The sequence below is a fragment of the Ambystoma mexicanum genome, chromosome 4q (assembly GCF_040938575.1).
Source record: "Ambystoma mexicanum isolate Mex_15411 chromosome 4q, UKY_AmexF1_1, whole genome shotgun sequence".
NCBI classification, from domain to species: domain Eukaryota; kingdom Metazoa; phylum Chordata; class Amphibia; order Caudata; family Ambystomatidae; genus Ambystoma; species Ambystoma mexicanum.
In genome coordinates, this window is record NC_090928.1 from 717,774,597 (window position 1) to 717,793,826 (window position 19,230).

Genomic DNA, 19,230 nt, shown 5'->3' on the forward strand with positions numbered 1-19,230 from the left:
CACTGCACAGACATACAAATATAAACACCCATACAAACCCGACACACACCCCCACATCGCAACATACACTGCGCAGACATACAAATACAAACACCCATACAGACCCGACACACCCCCCACCCCCACATCTAAACATACACTGCACAGACATACAAATACAAACACCCATACAGACCCGACACACTCCCCCACCCCCGCATCACAACATACACTGCGCAGACATACCAATACAAACACCCATACAGACCCGACACACCCCCAACTCTGCATCTCAACATACACTGCACAGACATACAAATACAAACACCCATACAGACCCGACACACCCCCCACCCCCGCATCTCAACATACACTGCAGACATACAAATACAAACACCCATACAGACCCAACATACCCCTCCACCCCCGCATCACAACATACATACAAAAACAAAAAACACAGTCAGGATGGAGCCGAGACAGACACAAACACACACACACAAACATACAGCCCCCCCCACATGTACTTACCAGACGTGCTGTAACGCTGGCGAGGCTTCTGGCATTACGGCTGGCATGGGCATGGCAAGGCTGAAATGCCTTCCGGCATCAAGCCTTACTGGCCACGCCAGCCGTAATGTTGGCACTCCATTGGTGCAGCACACATGCACTACGAGGCTCGTAGGAGCTGCATGGTTCGTGTGCACTGAACCAATGAGGGCCAGCGTTTTGTCCGGCCCGGAAGACAACAAAGACTTTCCTAATGGAGGGCGGGCCTCCCTCCATTAGGAAATTCTTTGTTCCTTGCGGGCCAGATAAAATGGCATGGCGGGCCGCAACTGGCCCACGGGCCGTAAGTTGTGCTCCCGTGCTCTAGAGCATCTCACACGCTGCGTTTGAAATATGCGTTCCTGTGATTGCATATTCCGAACCCATCGCAGTATGCAGAGATCAGCAGCCACACATGGCAGAGAGCAATGCATTTCCAATTTTATTCTGCCATTTTCTGGACTGTATAAGTTTCCAAGCCTACAGTGTTTTGTTTTTCTGTTCAGGAACCAAGTCACAGGTTCAGCCTAAATCCAGATGCACCCTATATTCTTCAATTTTACACTATACTAGGCTAAGATTGCATCCATGAGATTCACTATTCTAATGGAGAATGGGCGATCAATGTCAGCGCATTCCTATACGCAACACGTTACATGCCTTGTAACCCATTTATTACTTATACGAGCGTGGGGCAGGAGGCTTTTGTTTACAGTCGTTCCCGATTACCATGCTTGAATAATTCTTAATATTTGGCAGCTCACACCCTTGCTATTGTTAAAGTGAGTCTTCTGAAGGAGTGTGAGCCATAGTTAAATGTGCTATGCACCAAATGTGCTCCTTAAGTTGAATCTAATAATATTGCTGCATGATGCAATGATACAAATCTTTTTGCCCTATACCCCATTAGCCTTTTGCATCAGTCAAAGGACGTAAGCATTCCTTGAAATCAAACCCGATTCAAGGTTAGAGTCTAATGGATCCAAAGTAGATGATTAAAGTCGCTCAGCTTTGAGGGCGTGTGGCAGTTCCAAAAAACAACTTTGCTTTAACGAGGCTGGCAAGGGTTAATTTACATTTGTCTGTTTTTTGGTTGCACTTGAAGTTTAAACAAACTCACTGTTCCTTCCATTGCTGAAGGGCAGACCGTTTCCATATGAACTGGATGATTACATGTTTGACCGTTGTTGATCCTCCCAAAATACTATAGCACTTTTGTTATATAGCGCTTCATGGCGAATGCCTCCCACTATGAAGCGCTATAATAAAGGATGTAATTAATACCCATGTTAATGATACCAAATGTATCAACATCAGAACGATGAAGGGCAGGTCCACCCTGCCGGGGATTCAAACTTTGAAGTGCAATTACAATTTGTGGTAGATTTGTGAAAACCTGTGGGCCAACTGCTTCCTTCCTACTGAAGGCTAGAGTTACCGGGCTGCTCCCAGCAGTCCCCTTTCCAAGGGAAAGGGGGAGAAAAAAACCAGTGAATGTGCTGAGCAGGCTCTTCAAAAACTTGTGAAGGCAAAAAGGACATACATTAGATGCCTGGCTGCAGCAAATGCGCAAAGACTCAAAGGCAAAGGTGAGACACAGCATTCGGCCACGGCACCCTACTGAAACCATTTCAACATTAAGCAAACTGACGCATCTTGGCACAACAGTGGTTAGCATTTAGGGTACAATACTTACACTTACCTATTATTGATTGGCAGGGAGAAGCACTCGGCACCCAAGGGCTGCACGAACGGGAGCACCAAGATGGCAAAGTCAGGCTCTGGACTGGCTCACTGGGTCTGGCTGCAGCTGGGCCTTGATACATCCATTTCTGCTGCAATTTCCGTGCCACTGCCAATGGACACAGCAGGTCAAGTAAGGGCAGGCTGCCCATCCCCCTGTGTCAGTGCACTGCGCCTGAGGCACATGAGCTGGAGGAGGGGAAATGCGCCAAGGCACGGGGCCTGGCTGTCTGGCGCCAGCGCCACCTGGGGAGGTAAAATGAAGCAACAAATGTTGCTATTTCTGCTATTTGTTGCCCTGAGCTAAGGCTGCAGTACTAGCCTAGCAATACAATATAATTTATATAAAAATGTAAGTGGCTGGCTGGTGCGACCCGGCTTTGCAGGAGTACCTTGAGCTCCGAAGTTGGAATAATGCAGAGAAAGACTGCTGTCTCTGCTTGCATACACCCGCCACTCAGAGTGGCCCGCTGTATGACTGGTGGTGCCATGTGGCGCAGCCATTGTGTGGTACGGATGGTAAACAGTCAATGAAAGATATTTGTTTCACAAATGTATTTGTAACTTCTTTTTTTAAATGAAGTGCGGTGCAGACTGCTGCTGTGGCGCCCCCTAGAGGCTGACTGACGTCAGGCAGCTGCCTGAGCTGCCTAACACAAAGACCGGCCCTGGACCTCACATCACCCACCCTGTGCTCCCAAGCACTGAGCCCCTTGGAAAAGGTGCTCAATGTACTGCACTTCTTGGCTACAGGTTCATTTCAACGGACAAGTGCCATAGTCACAGGCCACGCAGTCACGCTGCCTACACCAGGTGTTGGCCATCATGACTGCACGCACCTCAGTCCGCAGGCACATATACATGCCCAGAACACCTGCAGAAAGGCAGGCTGTGGTGCAGCAATTTTACGGGGTGGCACACTTCCCCACAGTCCTAGGTGCCATTGATTGCACCCATGTGGCTCTACGTCCACCCAGGGCTACTGAGCATATCTATCGGAACCGCAAGTACTGGCATTCCATCAACGTGCAAGTTGTATGTGATGCCAAGGGAATCATCACCTCAGTATATGCCAACTATCCAGGGTCCAGCCATGATAGTTTCATATTCAGAATGTCACCCCTAAACCGGGACCTGGAAGCTGGCCGGCATGGTGACACATGGCTAATTGGTGAGTATAAATGCCTCTGCATATGCATGCATGTCACAAACTGAGAAATGGGAAAACCCCACTAATGACAACCATTATCACCTCCCCAGGGGACAGTGCCTACCCTCTCAGCACCTTCAGGATGAAGCCAATTCGGAACCCCACCACACCACCCGAGGTAAGATACAACACAGCCCATATTGCAACCCGGGGCATAGTGGAGCGCACATTCAGAGTGCTCAAGTCACGCTTTTGCTCCCTTGACCACTCTGGTGGGCAGCTGCTATATGTGCCCCCAGTAGTGTGCAGGATCATAGTGGCAGCATGTGTCCTGCACAACGTTGCAACCTGGCGGGGCGTGCCGGTGGACATGGTGGTGCCCCCACATCCCCAACCACATGCACGCATGCTGCGCATGGGAGGTGAAAGGGTACGTGGTGAGGCAACCCAGACCCAGCTTGTGGCAAATTATTTCACCTAAAATACCATCCCTGCGGAGTACACACAGGCCTGGCACATACCAGCTCACAATCAATGATGGTGACAAAAGGGACAGTCAACTGTCACAACCATAGCAGCCGGAGATTGTTCACCTGGAAGTGCTAAATTGTGTGCATCCCTAGCTACTCAAAGACACCCAATGATGTGTCACAAAAAGGCACACATTCATGCAGCATGAAGGACTACCCCTTGCAAAATACCTCATCAAAACAGTGCCATGTCACCCAACACCTCCCCAACACACCATGGCATGGCATGCAATGTGAAAGCAACCAAATGAATGCACAACACATGACACAAGTGTCACAAAGTGCACTGTCCTAAAAGGAAGCAGGCCACAGAAAATGTGCTCTCAATAATGAATACAAAAACAACACACATGAACAAATACTTACCAGCAAGATAAAACATCAGTACATGGTCAAACAGTGGCAATATATTACAATAAAAAATAAAAGTAGTGCAAGTGTCACAACCTGACTAAGGGAGCACATCGACCCCTTCCAACTGCAGATTGTTGATGGAAGGCAAATGTATCAGTGAACTGCATACAACATGAACTGCATCTGCAAAGTAGATGGCCTTGTTAAGACATGAAGAAGGTACATGTATATAAGGAAAATGTCATGGATGCAGAACCATACATAAACCCACCATGCAGTGGAGATTTCCACAACAATACCCACTAGGGATGTATACACAGTTTGGACCACAGACTGTCCACACAACTTATGGGAGCCCAATGTCACTGTGTAAGTTACTGTCACTTGGTCACACCCTTTGCAAGCCCATGGAAAGGGGAAGCAGGAGGGGTGTGTGTGTCAGGAACCCAAGCATCTAACCCAAAGACAGGACAAGCCTGCATGTGCCCAGCTGGAATACACAGTGGATGCATACGGGAGCCACACAAAGCACCACACTGTAAAAAACAAAAAAAGAAACAATCAAAAATAGCTATGTGTGGACCAGGGGGTTGGGGGAAGGCCACCCAGGAGGGACGAGGTACAGGGTGCACCCCAACACCCACATGCATGGATGTTGAGAAAAAACAAAAATACCTCCATGGGCTCATGGCCTGCACGGCTACGCTACAGTGGGAGAACCCTCTGGTGGTACATCAGGTGGTGGCCGTGATATGGGAGGCAGCCCACGCAAAGCCCTGACATGCTCCTCCATGGCAGCAAGCATGCGGGTGTGAAAGGTTTGGTTCTGCAGGATGATGGTACAGAGATCCCCATGCAGCACCTCACAGGTAGCACGCATTTCTGCCTGCATGGCCTCGCGTGATGCCCGGATCTCCTGACGGGTTGCTTGGAGCTCAGCTGAGAGTGTGCGTGTCAGCTGCTCCAGCTACTGTTCTGCCCTTGTACTCCGGGACACCTCAAGTTCACCCAGAGTATCTCTGAGGGACCTGTGTTCTAACCTGAGGGCTTCTCTGCGGGCCTGCGACTCTACGGATATGGTCTCAAGTCCATCCCATCGGTCCCTGTCGAACGCCAGCATGTCCTCCCTGTGTGAGTGGCTAATGGAGTCTGTTGCCTGCTGCTGGAGCTCCATCTGCCTTTCAGGGGGGAGAATGGAAGTGGCCACCTATCCTTTGCCTGAGCCATCATTTCACATGATGCCCCATGTTGTGCTGCTATAGTGTAGATGGAGTTTTCCCACACAGTATTGCCTGGTGACGCACGGCCACCGCGTTGGCATGCCCCACACCTGTTTGGGGCAAGGCGATGTGCACCTTGCTGTGCTGGCACTGCCTGAGGCTGCAGGACTGCATTCCTCCTTTGATCTGCTGGCCCAGGAACAGGAGCAAATATTGTGGAGTGTGACCCTGCATCTGTAACCGCCACAGGCGGACTTTCCAACACTGAAATCCCCATAGAGGGGTCTACCCCCGGTGCAGGTGGGTTGGACAGAACAGCATCTCTGCCAGAAACACTCACCTGTGATGGCACATATGTCTCAATGTCTGATTCAGCACCTGATTCATAGAGGTCTCCGGAGGTGTACCCAGAGACACCCGTGGACAGCATGGTCTGTAGGAGAAATGGGTTTTCACCCACCACCACCCCACATCCTCCACTGGTGGCCGGTTGTGGCTGTGAGTCCTCCCGGGTCTGCACCATCTCCGCCTCCTCAACAGCATCAAGTGCCTCATCATCTGCAAAAACATTAAAGTTAACAAATGGAAACAGGCATGAGCACCATAGCACACACATAGGCCTGACGAGGCACAGATCCTGTACATAAATGACACATGTCCCACATGACAATAACTCTGGCATGCATGCACTGTCAATGATTTTGAAGGGGAGTCAAAAAGCACACACTGATGACTGCAAGATGGAAAACTAACACATGTGCTGCATGCTGGATTGCACTGGCATCAAACATTAGCCTGTGAGTGGTATGGACAATCCACATACATGACACATGCCAGCACACAGATGGCACGTACCATAGCCATGGCTGATTTGACAAGGACACCCAGATGGTAGCAAATCAGTGCTGTCACCCATCCATGTGAGATGGACATCATGAAATAAAACATGTAAATAAGAGTGAGAAAACACGCATGTGCCACACGCTGCAACAAAGCCAGTGTTCACTGATGCAGTGATGGCAGGCACATGGATACATCAATGGTTGGGCACCTCGACATGAGAGGATATAATTCTCATGTTCAACATTCAAACAGGTCCCCAAAATGATAGTGTGCAGGCCATGTGTAGGTGCACATTACTCAATCAGCCTGATTGTAGAAATGTTTCACCAAATAAGTCCAGAAATGTGGGCCATTGTGTGGTGTAATCTGTGACAGAGGTATGTCACATTTGGGACAGTAGGCCACAAAAATGTCTGGTAAATATGCTAATCATGTCATCAGGCAGGCTGAATGAAGAGGAAAAGAGTATGAACAATGTTGTGGCAAGAGGACAGCTGAAGGCCAAGTGGATTAATCATGTGCAAAAAGTGAACTATGTTCAGAAGGGATACTGTTAAAGGGAAACACAAGGCCGGGAATGTGTTTGAGGGACCACCTGGGTGACCCATAGCAGTCATGACTAGACAGCCTCACCTGGCACTCAATCAGAACACATCACCCAAGCAACATACACATGGATTGCACTCACATGTATGGTCACTCACCGGACATTGCTTCAAGATCTGGTAGGTTTCCCACGCCTTGGGTCTGATCCTCTGTGATGAAGCCTCCAGTGACAGACTCATGTTCAGTGAGTTCTTCCTCCACTGGTGGAGACCCAATGCCAGTCACCAGAGTAGAGGCATGATTTGAAGCCAGCTTGTTCTTTGCTCTGCGTTTCAGGTCATTCCAGCGCTTAGAGCAATCATCAGCTGTGTGCTTCACAAATCCAAGGGAACTAATGCGGTCCGCGATGGTCTGCCAGTGGGCCCTACATTGAGCAGTCGTAGTCTTGCACCCTGCAGTCACCACCATTTTGCGGCTATGGGCCGACACATAGCCCACAAGTGCATCTAGTTTGGCGTCATTGAAACTAGTTTTCCTTGACGTGCCAGAGTGTGTAGCCATGTCTGGGGTCCAAGCCTGTACTGCAAGAGCACCCTTCTTCTTCTTGGAAGGTAGTGCGGACCCTGAGTGACTTACGCCGCTCTGGTTGGTAGGGGCAAAAGCGCAGGTGGACTGGGCACTGGAACTTTCCAAAGGCACAATGACCAAAGGTCTCACTGCAGGCATTGGCTCGGAGACTCGGAGCTGGGGTGGATTGAGCTGCAGCTGCCCATGCAGCCTCCTCACCCTGGCTACTTGGGGCAGCAGATGACATTGCTGCCCCAGATCCATGTGGCCTGGTGACAGCAACTTTCACCGCCACACGTGGCTTAGACTTGGTGTCACAGAAGTCAGCCTGGGAGTCATCCTGTGCCGGTTCTGTTGAGAATATGGGACGGTTTAACAAGGGCTGAGCTGGGATGGTGTCAGCTACATTTCCCTGAACCATTGGGGGGGGGGCATAGGTGTCCCTGATTGGTCCTCCAAACACTGGGCTCTTGGGCCACATCCTGGCCGCATTCCCTACCGCACCCACCTCTTTGATCTCTGCCACCTTTGCCTCCCTTACTGCTTGGCCGCCTCCCAACCATGGCACTGATGTTGTTGTGCGTATGGGAGTTGCAGTAAACAATTGTCCTGGGCAATTGGGGTAAAAGGGGTAGGGTACTAGATGGAATTCGTATCACTAGTGCTCTAGCAAAGCTGTCTGTGACCCCTGGGGGAAGATGACGGGTCACGCAACGCACAGGCACCCCGAAAACAATATTTAACGTGCACACAACCCCTGGTAGGCCACGTGCGTGGAAAAATGACCCTGCAATATGCTGTGGCACCCAGAAACACAAAAATAAGCGTACGTGTGATACACGCAGCCTACAATGACCTCTGAAGGAGTACGCGACACACGGGGGCACCCACAGTTGGAATATACGTGTGCGACTCACCGTCTGCCTGGAATAAGACAGTGAAAAAGACACACGTGTGCGCGTTGGCAACACCCCCGCCAAAAGAAGAATTGAACGCTGTCTGAGTAAACAGGGAGTATGAACTGAAACCGTTGTTAAGTAATCGCATCTGAACCGACAAGAAGTACAAGAATCACCCGCTCGCTCTCCACAAAAAGCACGTACAAGAAAATGGCGTCCTATACGTACCTTTTGATCCAGCCCAGACGTGAAACGTCACTTACGCGTGTACGCGCTAAGGCCCTTTCCTCCAATTGCACGCAGTGACACCCGGACGTGCAGTTTTTGCACGAGTACAATCAACATGCACCGTGTTGAGGGAAACGCTCTTGTGTGTCACGTCACAGGCGCGCTCACGTGCTAAGGGCCTTTCCTCGAATAATACGCTGACGTGCAGATTTTTCATGTGCCAAATCACTCCGTATCAAGCTGGCCACGCGACAACACACGAAAGACCACCCTCCTGCCCAAAAGGCCATTTACCTGCCCCCCAGGTCCCCGAGCAGGCTCCCACCTGCCATCTGCTGCTGCCTTCCTGCCTGCTCCCACGTGCCCTGCTATTTGGTGCCTGCACGTCAGCCATCTGCAGGGGTCCAGTTGCTGTGTCCACCCCTGCTGGAACAGAAGACTCCCGACTGGGATACCATCGCTCCACAGCCCAGCCCCAGGACCCAGTTTCCCACCCACACTTGCCTAGGGGGTAGCCATGTCTGGGCAAACACCATCCAAAACCACTGGCAACCCCCAGCCAGAGAGGCAGAGGGCTACCAGCTTCAACGATAAGGAAGTTGGTATCCTGGTGGAGCAAGTTCTGGGGCATTATGATGCCCTCTTCACACCATCGCGCGCCAACAAGGAAGGACGGGAGAGGATCTGGGAGGACGTAGTGGTTGCTATCAACGAGGAGGGGGTGGCAACCCGCACCATCAAGCACGTCCGGAAGCGCTGGGAGGACTTCAGCTCCAGGACCCTCAACAAGGCCCGGCACCTCTTGAAGGCAGAGGATGCAGAGGGGTGCCGGGTCAGCCTGAGCAACATCCAGATGAGGGACCTGGAGTGCATAAGCCCAGCGCTCCACATCCAGATCCTTGAGAGGCAGACCTGTCTGGAGTTGAGCAGTAAGTGGCCATGCATTACTGTGTGAAACAGGGCATGTTGCAGTGTGCTGGTAGTCAGCTACTTGCCTGTATGTGTGACATAGGCCATGTATGGATGTGTGTGTGCAGGGACATCATGGTAATGCATGTGAGACCAGGCATGCATGAATCACATGGATGGTGCATGAGTTCCAATGCAACATGGGGAGCAGCATGCGGAATGCACACATGAATGCATGCCTGTCTCTGTTCTTGGACATGGATAGGGTGTGAGAGATGGGTGCTGCTCTCATGTACATGTATGGTGTACATGTCTGTGTGTCTGAGTAGCGTGTGTGTGACTTTGAAATGCCATGGATGCATGACACATGTCCGTGACGATGAGTTGATTCACTTATGCAGTCTAGTCATCCTTGTATCCACTGTGTCTGTGGTGTACGAGCCCTGATGCATGACCCTCCGGTGATGTGTGTGCATGGGATCAATATGAGCCATGATGCATGTGAGTTTGAAGCCAACATTTATGTCAATAGCGGCCCTTGTACATGGATGCTGATGTTGATTGCATGCGCCGTGCCTGTTTCCGCGTGCGTGTTGCCTGCATTGACCCATGTGTTGTGGAGGGACAGGATGGAAGTGACTTTTGACAGTGTCACTCATGTGTTATTGCTTCCTGTCTAGGGGACTATTGTACAGTACCCTGATGCTTGTGTTCTATGTCTCCCTCTACGCAGCGTCAAGTGAAGAAGAGGGCGGAGACGGCGCTGTGGAGCAAAGCGGCGGGGATGCCTCCACCAGGCGGTGACGCAAGGCCTAGCCACCCTCCCAGGAATTGCCATCATCCGGGAGCGAGGGGACTGGTGCCGCGTCTGCCACTACGGCTGTAGCGGAAGGGCCGGGTTAGCCCCCACAGGGGCTTGCAATGGCGGAAGACGGTGCGGAGCCATCCAGGTTGGTGGTCTCCACAGAGGAGGAGGAGGCCGCTACTGAGCCGCACATGGGGCCTGGTGGGGGTAGTACCACTGGTGCAAGTGGTGCAGTCCAGGGCCAGGGGCAGGGGGCAGCACAGGACGCCGCGGAGGGGCCTATGCATGTCACTGTCCCTGACCCTGTGACTGCACCACCATGCACCAGCAGGGATGCCCCGTCCCAGGCCCGTCCACAGGTAGGGGGGAGGCCCACATCATCTGACACTCCACTACCTGCAGACGAGGAGACCCATGACCGTATGGGGTCCGTCCTGATTGGTGTCGCGTTGCGCACGTGTGTCATTCGTGATGATGTGCGTGCTTCCTGGGGGGACCACGCATGCCATCACGAAGAGCTGCGTGGCAACGTGGCACAGTCGGGAGGGGCCCTGGTCGGAGGGTTCCTACATGTGTCGAGCACTCTGGCGGCCCTCTCCTCCTCTGTGGAGACTATGCGCCATTCGTTCTCCCCGCCGTCTTCTGGCCCCGATTCCACCAGGCCCCCCTGTGGACCTGGCCCGACCAACACAGTCAGCTTGGTAGAGTCAACATCCCTGCCACAGTCGGGAGTCGGAGGTCCAGCAGGAGTGGACACCCCACCAACTGGAGACCAGCATATGGAGGATGTGCCGGCATCATCGGGCAGGCACATGGACAGCAGCAGCAGGCTCAAGGTGGGAGCGATGATGGCTCTGGGCCATCAACATCAGAGGGGCAGGCGTCGGCCGGAGGGCAGGAGGACCTTGGAATGGGAGTGTCTTCCGTGTGACAGCGGTTGGGCCAGTGGATAAATGCGGAGCGGCGGCGGCCGGAAGAGGCATGGCTCACCATGGTCAGGGCGGAGTTCTCCATGCGCAGGGCGTTGAAGCGGGCTGAGTGCCTCGAAGCAACTCGCAGGAAGTTGGAACAGGCCATGACTGCATCCCTGCGAGCCCGGGACAGCACAGAGTGAGCTGTTGGACTTGCCGGCCGCCATTGTATATAGTTAGTTAGTGTTAGGTTTCCTTTCTGTTTTTATTTTTGTTGGGGCGCTTGGACAATGCCCCACCTTTTTGTATATAGTTCTTCATTAGGTAGTGTTTTTTGTAGGTTTCATTTCAATGGTTGGGCTCATGGACCCTGGATTTTTACTTTGTAAATAGTTCTTCACTGGATTTCACTTCTTATTTTTGATTTTTCCATGGAGCAATGGTTTTATCTTCTTTTTTCACTTTGGATTGGTTTTGCCGGACTGACACTTTGGACACATGCTTTTGGATTGATTTCGATTCTGCTTTCCTACATTTTTATTTTATATTTTGGAAATGCAGCTTTTTAATCATTATTTGCATTCTTGTGTGTTTCATTTCATTCCCTTGCTTTTGTGTTTAATACATTTGTATTTCATACTTCAATGTGTGGTATTCTGTCTTTGGTTTCATGCATGTCACAATGTGTGTTTTCTCAATCACATGCACCCATTGTGTGGGTGTGACGGAAATATGTTGATGTGCATACTTTCAATTTGGGATGTATCATGTGATGAGGATTCCATTGTGGGGTGGATGTAATACCTGGTTGTGTGTTTGGACTGGGGTGGCGTGGGGTGTGATTTGGGTGGCCATAAGGCCCATGATTGTGGATCGTCATGAGGTGTTGGGGGGGTATGAGTCGGGGCCTGCTGGCAGGCACATGGACAGCAGCAGCAGGCTCAAGGTGGGAGCGATGATGGCTCTGGGCCATCAACATCAGAGGGGCAGGCGTCGGCCGGAGGGCAGGAGGACCTTGGAATGGGAGTGTCTTCTGTGTGACAGTGGTTGGGCCAGTGGATAAATGCGGAGCGGCGGCGGGCGGAAGAGGCATGGCTCACCATGGTCAGGGTGGAGTTCTCCATGCGCAGGGCGTTGAAGCGGGCTGAGTGCCTCGAAGCAACTCGCAGGAAGTTGGAGCAGGCCATGACTGCCTCCCTGCGAGCCCGGGACAGCACAGAGTGAGCTGTTGGACTTGCCGGCCGCCATTGTATATAGTTAGTTAGTGTTAGGTTTCCTTTCTGTTTTTATTTTTGTTGGGGCGCTTGGACAATGCCCCACCTTTTTGTATATAGTTCTTCATTAGGTAGTGTTTTTTGTAGGTTTCATTTCAATGGTTGGGCTCATGGACCCTGGATTTTTACTTTGTAAATAGTTCTTCACTGGATTTCACTTCTTATTTTTGATTTTTCCATGGAGCAATGGTTTTATCTTCTTTTTTCACTTTGGATTGGTTTTGCCGGACTGACACTTTGGACACATGCTTTTGGATTGATTTCGATTCTGCTTTCCTACATTTTTATTTTATATTTTGGAAATGCAGCTTTTTAATCATTATTTGCATTCTTGTGTGTTTCATTTCATTCCCTTGCTTTTGTGTTTAATACATTTGTATTTCATACTTCAATGTGTGGTATTCTGTCTTTGGTTTCATGCATGTCACAATGTGTGTTTTCTCAATCACATGCACCCATTGTGTGGGTGCGACGTAAATATGTTGATGTGCATACTTTCAATTTGGGATGTATCATGTGATGAGGATTCCATTGTGGGGTGGATGTAATACCTGGTTGTGTGTTTGGACTGGGGTGGATCGTCATGAGGTGTTGGGGGGGTATGAGTCGGGGCCTGCTGGCAGGTGCCTGTCACTGCACTTGAGTGGGTGAGGCGACATGAGTCGGGCCTGCTGGCAGGTGCCTGTCATTGCTGGGTGGGTGAGTGGGTGGGGGGACATGAGTCGGGGCCTGCTGGCAGGTGCCTGTCACTGCTGGGTGTGTGGGTGCGTGGGTGGGTGAGTGGGTGGGGGGGCATGAGTCGGGCCTGCTGGCAGGTGCCTGTCACTGCTGGGTAGGTGAGTGGGTGGGGGGACATGAGTCGGGGCCTGCTGGCAGGTGCCCGTCACTGCTGGGTGGGTGAGTGGGTGGGGGGACATAAGTCAGGGCCTGCTGGCAGGTGCCTGTCACTGCTGGGTGGGTGAGTGGGTGGGGGGACATGAGTCGTGGTCTGCTGGCAGGTGCATGTCACTGCTGGGTGGGTGAGTGGGTGGGGGGACATGAGTCGGGGCCTACTGGCAGGTGCCTGTTACTGCTGGGTGGGTGAGTGGGTGGGGGGACATGAGTCAGGGCCTGCTGGCAGGTGCCCGTCACTGCTGTGTGGGTGAGTGGGTGGGGGACATGAGTCGGGGCCTGCTGGCAGGTGCCCGTCACTGCTGGGTGGGTGAGTGGGTGGGAGGACATGAGTCAGGGCCTGCTGGCAGGTGCCTGTCACTGCTGGGTGGGTGAGTGGGTGGGGGGACATGAGTCATGGTCTGCTGGCAGGTGCATGTCACTGCTGGGTGGGTGAGTGGGTGGGGGGACATGAGTCGGGGCCTACTGGCAGGTGCCTGTCACTGCTGGGTGGGTGAGTGGGTGGGGGGACATGAGTCGGGGCCTGTTGGCAGGTGCCTGTCATTGCTGGGTGGGTGGTGGTGCAGGGGGACATGTGTCGATGCTCACTTGTGCATGGTGACATGTGGGCTGGCTGGGAGGGCATGGCCAGGGTGGATGGGCAGCCTGTGGGGCATGGGCAGGGGTGCAGGGTAGTCCCCTGTGTTGGGGGCTGCCTGCAGGGCCTGCGGAGTGAGCACACCTGGGAGGACACACACTGCCAATTTGCGTTGGGGCACACCAGGAATACAGATACCCCTCCCATGGCAGCGAAAACACGTGTAAAACTCCCTGCGCATCCCCCGAAATACATGTACCCCGCTCGCAGAAGGCCTATCTCGTGTGATTCTCCCCGTGCACCCCCGAAAAAAACCTACCCCGCTAGCACAAGGCCTATCATGTGTGATTCTCCCCGGGCACCCCCGAAATACACGTACCCCACTCGCACAAGGCCTATCGTGTGTGATTCTCCCTGCGCATCCCCCGAAATACACGTACCCCGCTCGCACAAGGCCTATCGCATGTGATTCTCCCCGCACACCCCCGAAATACACATACCCCGCTAGCACAAGGCCTATCGCGTGTGATTCTCCCCGTGCACCCCCGAAATACACGTACCCCGCTCGCACAAGGCCTATCGCGTGTGATACTTCACGCACACCCCCGAAATACACGTACCCCGCTCGCACAAGGCCTATCGCATGTGATACTTCGCGTGCACCCCTGAAATACACGTACCCCGCTCGCACAAGGCCTATCGCGTGTTATTCTCCCCGCGCACCCCTCGGAATACACGCACCCCGCTAGCCCAAGCCCTATCGCATGTGATACTTCACGTGCACCCCTGAAATACACCTACCCTGCTAGCACAAGCACTTTTGCGTGTGATACTTCACGTGCACCCCCGAAATACACGTAGCCCGCTCGCACAAGGCCTATCGCATGTAATTCTCCCCACGCACCTCTCGGAATACACGTACCCCACTCGCACAAGGCCTATCGCGTGTGATTCTCCCCGCGCACCCCTCAGAATACACGTACCCCGCTCGCACAACACCTATCGTGTGTGAAAGTTCCCGCGCACCCCCCAAATGCACTGTCCCGGCCCTGTGAACTGGTGCAAGGTTAGCACGGCCCTCCGCGCTGCATTGCGGATTTCAATGCCTTATCCTTCTGCAAGGGGCGTTCTTGGGGGCGTAACTGGCGCTGCGGGATGTTCTCTGCGCCAGTTCTCAAAATGGCTTTCATATTCCATGAATACGCGGTGCACCAGAATGCTGTTTGGAGCACACGGCTGGTGCATGCTGGCACGCGCTATCTCTCTGCGCTGCTCGCGTGCGCTGCCACCGCGCTGAAATCTGTGAATTACCCTTATTGTTTTTTTGTGAAATGTAAACTGGGAGATCAATAAAAGCATGGTGTTTTAAGGTTTGAAAATCAGCCAGACCTTTAAGCCAAACTCCAAAATGTGTAGTACTCCCAAAGATGCCCGTCAAAACCTTCTGCATGTGTGTTCTAAGAAATATATATTCATTTGGGAAGGCATCATGATCAACACATGTCTGCAGTTGCTTTCATGCATAAATGATATGAACTTTAATGAGTGCATGACTTTGCTTTGGGTGTGGAATGCTGAATACACACATTTAAGATTCTGAAGAAATGCACAAAGGCACTTTGTATTGTGTAATAAACTAAACCTTTCCATTTCTTTACAGAATGATGAAATAGAGCCTGCAGCCTTTACTTTTGAAAAGTTCTATGAACTCACTCAAAAGATATGTCCCCGTACAGACATAGAGGAACTCTTTCGCAAGATGTAAGTTAAATTAACTTTGAAATGAATTACCGTTGTAACATTGCAATCACGGTAGTATTACAACCTAACCCTAACCATTCACAGTGATTGCTTATACCACCTGAAATGTCAGATAAATTAGCAGTTTCTCCCCATATTCTGGTTTCACGAGTTCACGGATCTTGTAGAATTACTGATGCTTGCATTAAGTGAAGCACCTGGACCTTTTGCTCTTATTATGTCCTTTTTCCTGCCTTGGCTTTACTAACTACCCCCAATTTAAGCTGCCTGTTTCGATATTAACTGAGTGTGTGAACTAACTAGATTAACAAAATGGCCCCCTACTTCCTAATTCCAAGGCCATTCAATGTGAATGCTCAGTATGAAAACAGTCACCCATGCTCGTCAATGTTCAACCAAGACTTTCTTTTTAATTCGAATTTTAAATTTCAGTCATGAGAAGAAAGTTGCCTGCGTTTACTAAATATTTTCTAATACATTTCTTTTCAGCAATGGAGACAAAACTGATTATTTAACGGTAGACCAGTTAGTGAGCTTTCTAAATGAAGTAAGCTTTTTCATACATTAACTCCCATGCCCGTCTGTATGCGGTGGCTTGCTTTCCCTCGCCCTCTCCATTGCATGCACCATGCAATCATCTGCTCTGCTTCTGACCGCTGATCTCCCCATCATTGCAACATCCAGGTGCAAAACCCTGCTCCCTCTACATGCCCCCCTCTGCTTTTGCCTGGTGGCTTCGCAAAGTGCTTGAGCGCCTTTTCGCTGGGGTTTGTGGTTGTGCCTGTATGTGTGTTTCGTGTGCAATGCGATTTGTTAATGTGGTGTCAAATCTCTTCCGGAAATGTACTTTAATCTTTTTTGTTGTTGTGTTAAAGAATTGTATTGTATTGCCCATGGACAGCACTTCAGATTGTCAATACAATCATGAGGTTTTATGAGCAATCTGCTTTCATGGGACAGATTTTTAGTAGACATGTTTATGCTACAGAGTTAAAGGTATATTTGCCTCAGTTTTTCATGGCAATATTGATCGTTTTTAAATAAGAGGAAATGTTCTGTTGATGCCCTTGGTCTGATTTGAATTATATGTTTGAGTTATGTTTGTGCTATGTAATCCTATCTACACCGTAAGAAACATTATAGGGTCAATAACCATTGATGATACATACTTTGGATGGCAACCATTAACCACATTTCTCAACCATATACTGCAATATTTTGCAACACTTTCCACTCTCTCCTCAAACCAACGCTTTGGCAATCCTACCGCAGCCGGGCACCAGGCTATTGTGGATGGGATTTCACAGGAATCTTTAGAGTGATGTTCTTATTGTAAAACATTCCTCCTAAAGACAAGTCTAGCTCACGCTGTCAGGTTCTGCACGGGGTCACAAAATGCCCGGTACAACCCCGTAGAGTAATGGCTGGAAGGTTTCAAATGAATTAGAAAATACTGGTGACCCTCCAGACCCTGGTCGTTAATCTTATACCATTGCAGAAGGGCAAAGACCTTACCCAAATCAGGCATTGTCCCATCCCAAAAAGGGACCGCAGCGTGAACTGCTCAGTTCCATCCCTTCTGCATCCGGCTACAAGCAACCCAGACATGTTTCAGCCTCCTTGGGCATCATCAGTGAGGTGTAAATTGGGTCTCTAAGCCCAGCAAGCTGAGGGCTCACTCCTGGACATTTCCGTCCTTATCAGGGTGACTGAAGAGTGCTGGCACATCAAAATGCCCAGACCAATGGCAAGCGACATCACTGGAGCTTTTAGTTCCACTGTGAGGGTCCAAGAGAGGAGGAACTGAAACATCATTGCCTAAAAATTGTGAAAGTATTGTCATGGCTTTGTTGGCATGGGGAAATGGCTACAGTATTCACGTATCACACTCATGCCCATGAAGTGACGCCATATCTTTCTCCTGGGCCAGAAGGATAGGTCAGGGGCAACACATTTGTTTTGCAAGCAAGGCATGGTAGAGCAACACAGGATCGAATCTCGGGCCCATGCTTAGAGGCGGGTCTCTGGGATTAAGTGCATTATAAATGATTAATTAAGTAATATCTTAAAGAGGTACAATTCAAGAAAACTCTTCAACTCAGGGAAACAAAAACATGTTTTTCCAGATTGCTTTTTTAGTACTATCCATAAGAATGTGAGTGTCTTATTCTTCCCATGTAGACACTCATCTCATTCTAGCTAACTGCAAATCACCTCAAAGAACATATATATTGTTTGGTAGAGAGCTGATCTGAAATATGTTAATCTTACCCTATACATCAAAGTTAAGAAGGGCTAGTCCATCAACGTGTTCTTTGGTTTTTGGAAGCACCTCTTCGGAGTTCGGCACAGCAATCTTCCTTACAATATAATGAACTGTAACGCTGAAGTATGTGACATGTAAGCTAAACCAGGAAATTCCCCATCTCTCAAAGGTAATCTCGAAAAATAAATAGTGTGCTTGCTTAGCAGAAAGGGAACACCTTTGGCTTCTTCAAATTCTGTCTGTTAAAATTCTATCTGTTAGGAGAAACAATACCATAGGTGTCAGTTCGACACTTTAGACATCCAAAGGATTATTTGATAAGAGATAGGACCTACCATTTGAATATTTTATATTAATGGAGAAAGTATTTCATGTGAAGAACTTGCACATGGTCTGCATTTCTCTACATCCTCTTTCCAGTTTGAGGATGTGTGTGTTTTTGTAAGGGAGACTCACATCCAGTTGAATGAAAGATATTTTGTTCTCATGCAGTATGCCAATAGCCTCCACAAAATAACCATTTAGTAGTCATCCCAGTGCAAAATCACGAATCAATAAGATTTGCTGCTAGCATAAATTGTATCAGCTAGCAGGCAGTAGTTCAACACGTGGAAGCCAAAAGATCCTGCCCCTTCTCTTTGCCCCTGCTCTGCCTCACGCGGCCTGCCTCAGCATCTGCGTGCTGTCTTCCTGAAGGCTTGGCATCTCTGTGCCCTCTCTCACGCAAGAGGTCCACATTTGTGTGTTCTTTCATCAGCCTTCATCATACATTCAGTGCTGTCTGTGTTCTGTCCTTGCATGCACTCTCCATCTAGCACTGTGTCCATGAGTGTTTCCTATCACGATGCCATCTCTCGGTGAAAGTGTATATTTGCAATAATTTCCACAGACATCCTGTGCTTTCATATGGGTATGGGTGATATAAGACGTCATTCAGTTCAAATCCAAGGGAAAATGCTCTGCCCTGCTATGTATACATTCTCTACACTGCTATGGTGTTGTACTGCTATAGAAAAAACAGATGCTTTAAAGACAGAATTGTACTCCGTCAAACCGTGGTTGGAATCATTTTCACCAGTGTCTTTTTTGAAAGAATATCTGGAGAGCCTAGAAAGCCCTTTTCAGTTCAGTATACTTACGAGTAGCACCATCGTGGGCTGCTTTACTCTTTCAAAGAAACTGTATATACTTAACCCAATGCAGCCCTTGAAGGCTGGCAAAGCATCAC

At 50.2% G+C, this 19,230-nt stretch overlaps 1 protein-coding gene across 4 annotated transcripts in view; it reads left to right on the forward strand.

Annotated features, from left to right (window-relative positions):
- Window positions 1-19,230, forward strand: part of PLCB4 (phospholipase C beta 4) — a 1,535,154-nt gene that overhangs the window by 925,801 nt on the left and 590,123 nt on the right. For all 4 annotated transcript variants that reach the window (XM_069608295.1, XM_069608297.1, XM_069608296.1 and 1 more), the window contains exons 11-12: window positions 15,636-15,736; window positions 16,226-16,283. In XM_069608295.1, coding sequence (XP_069464396.1) covers window positions 15,636-15,736; window positions 16,226-16,283 — 159 coding nt within the window. The remainder of the gene's footprint in view (window positions 1-15,635; window positions 15,737-16,225; window positions 16,284-19,230) is intronic.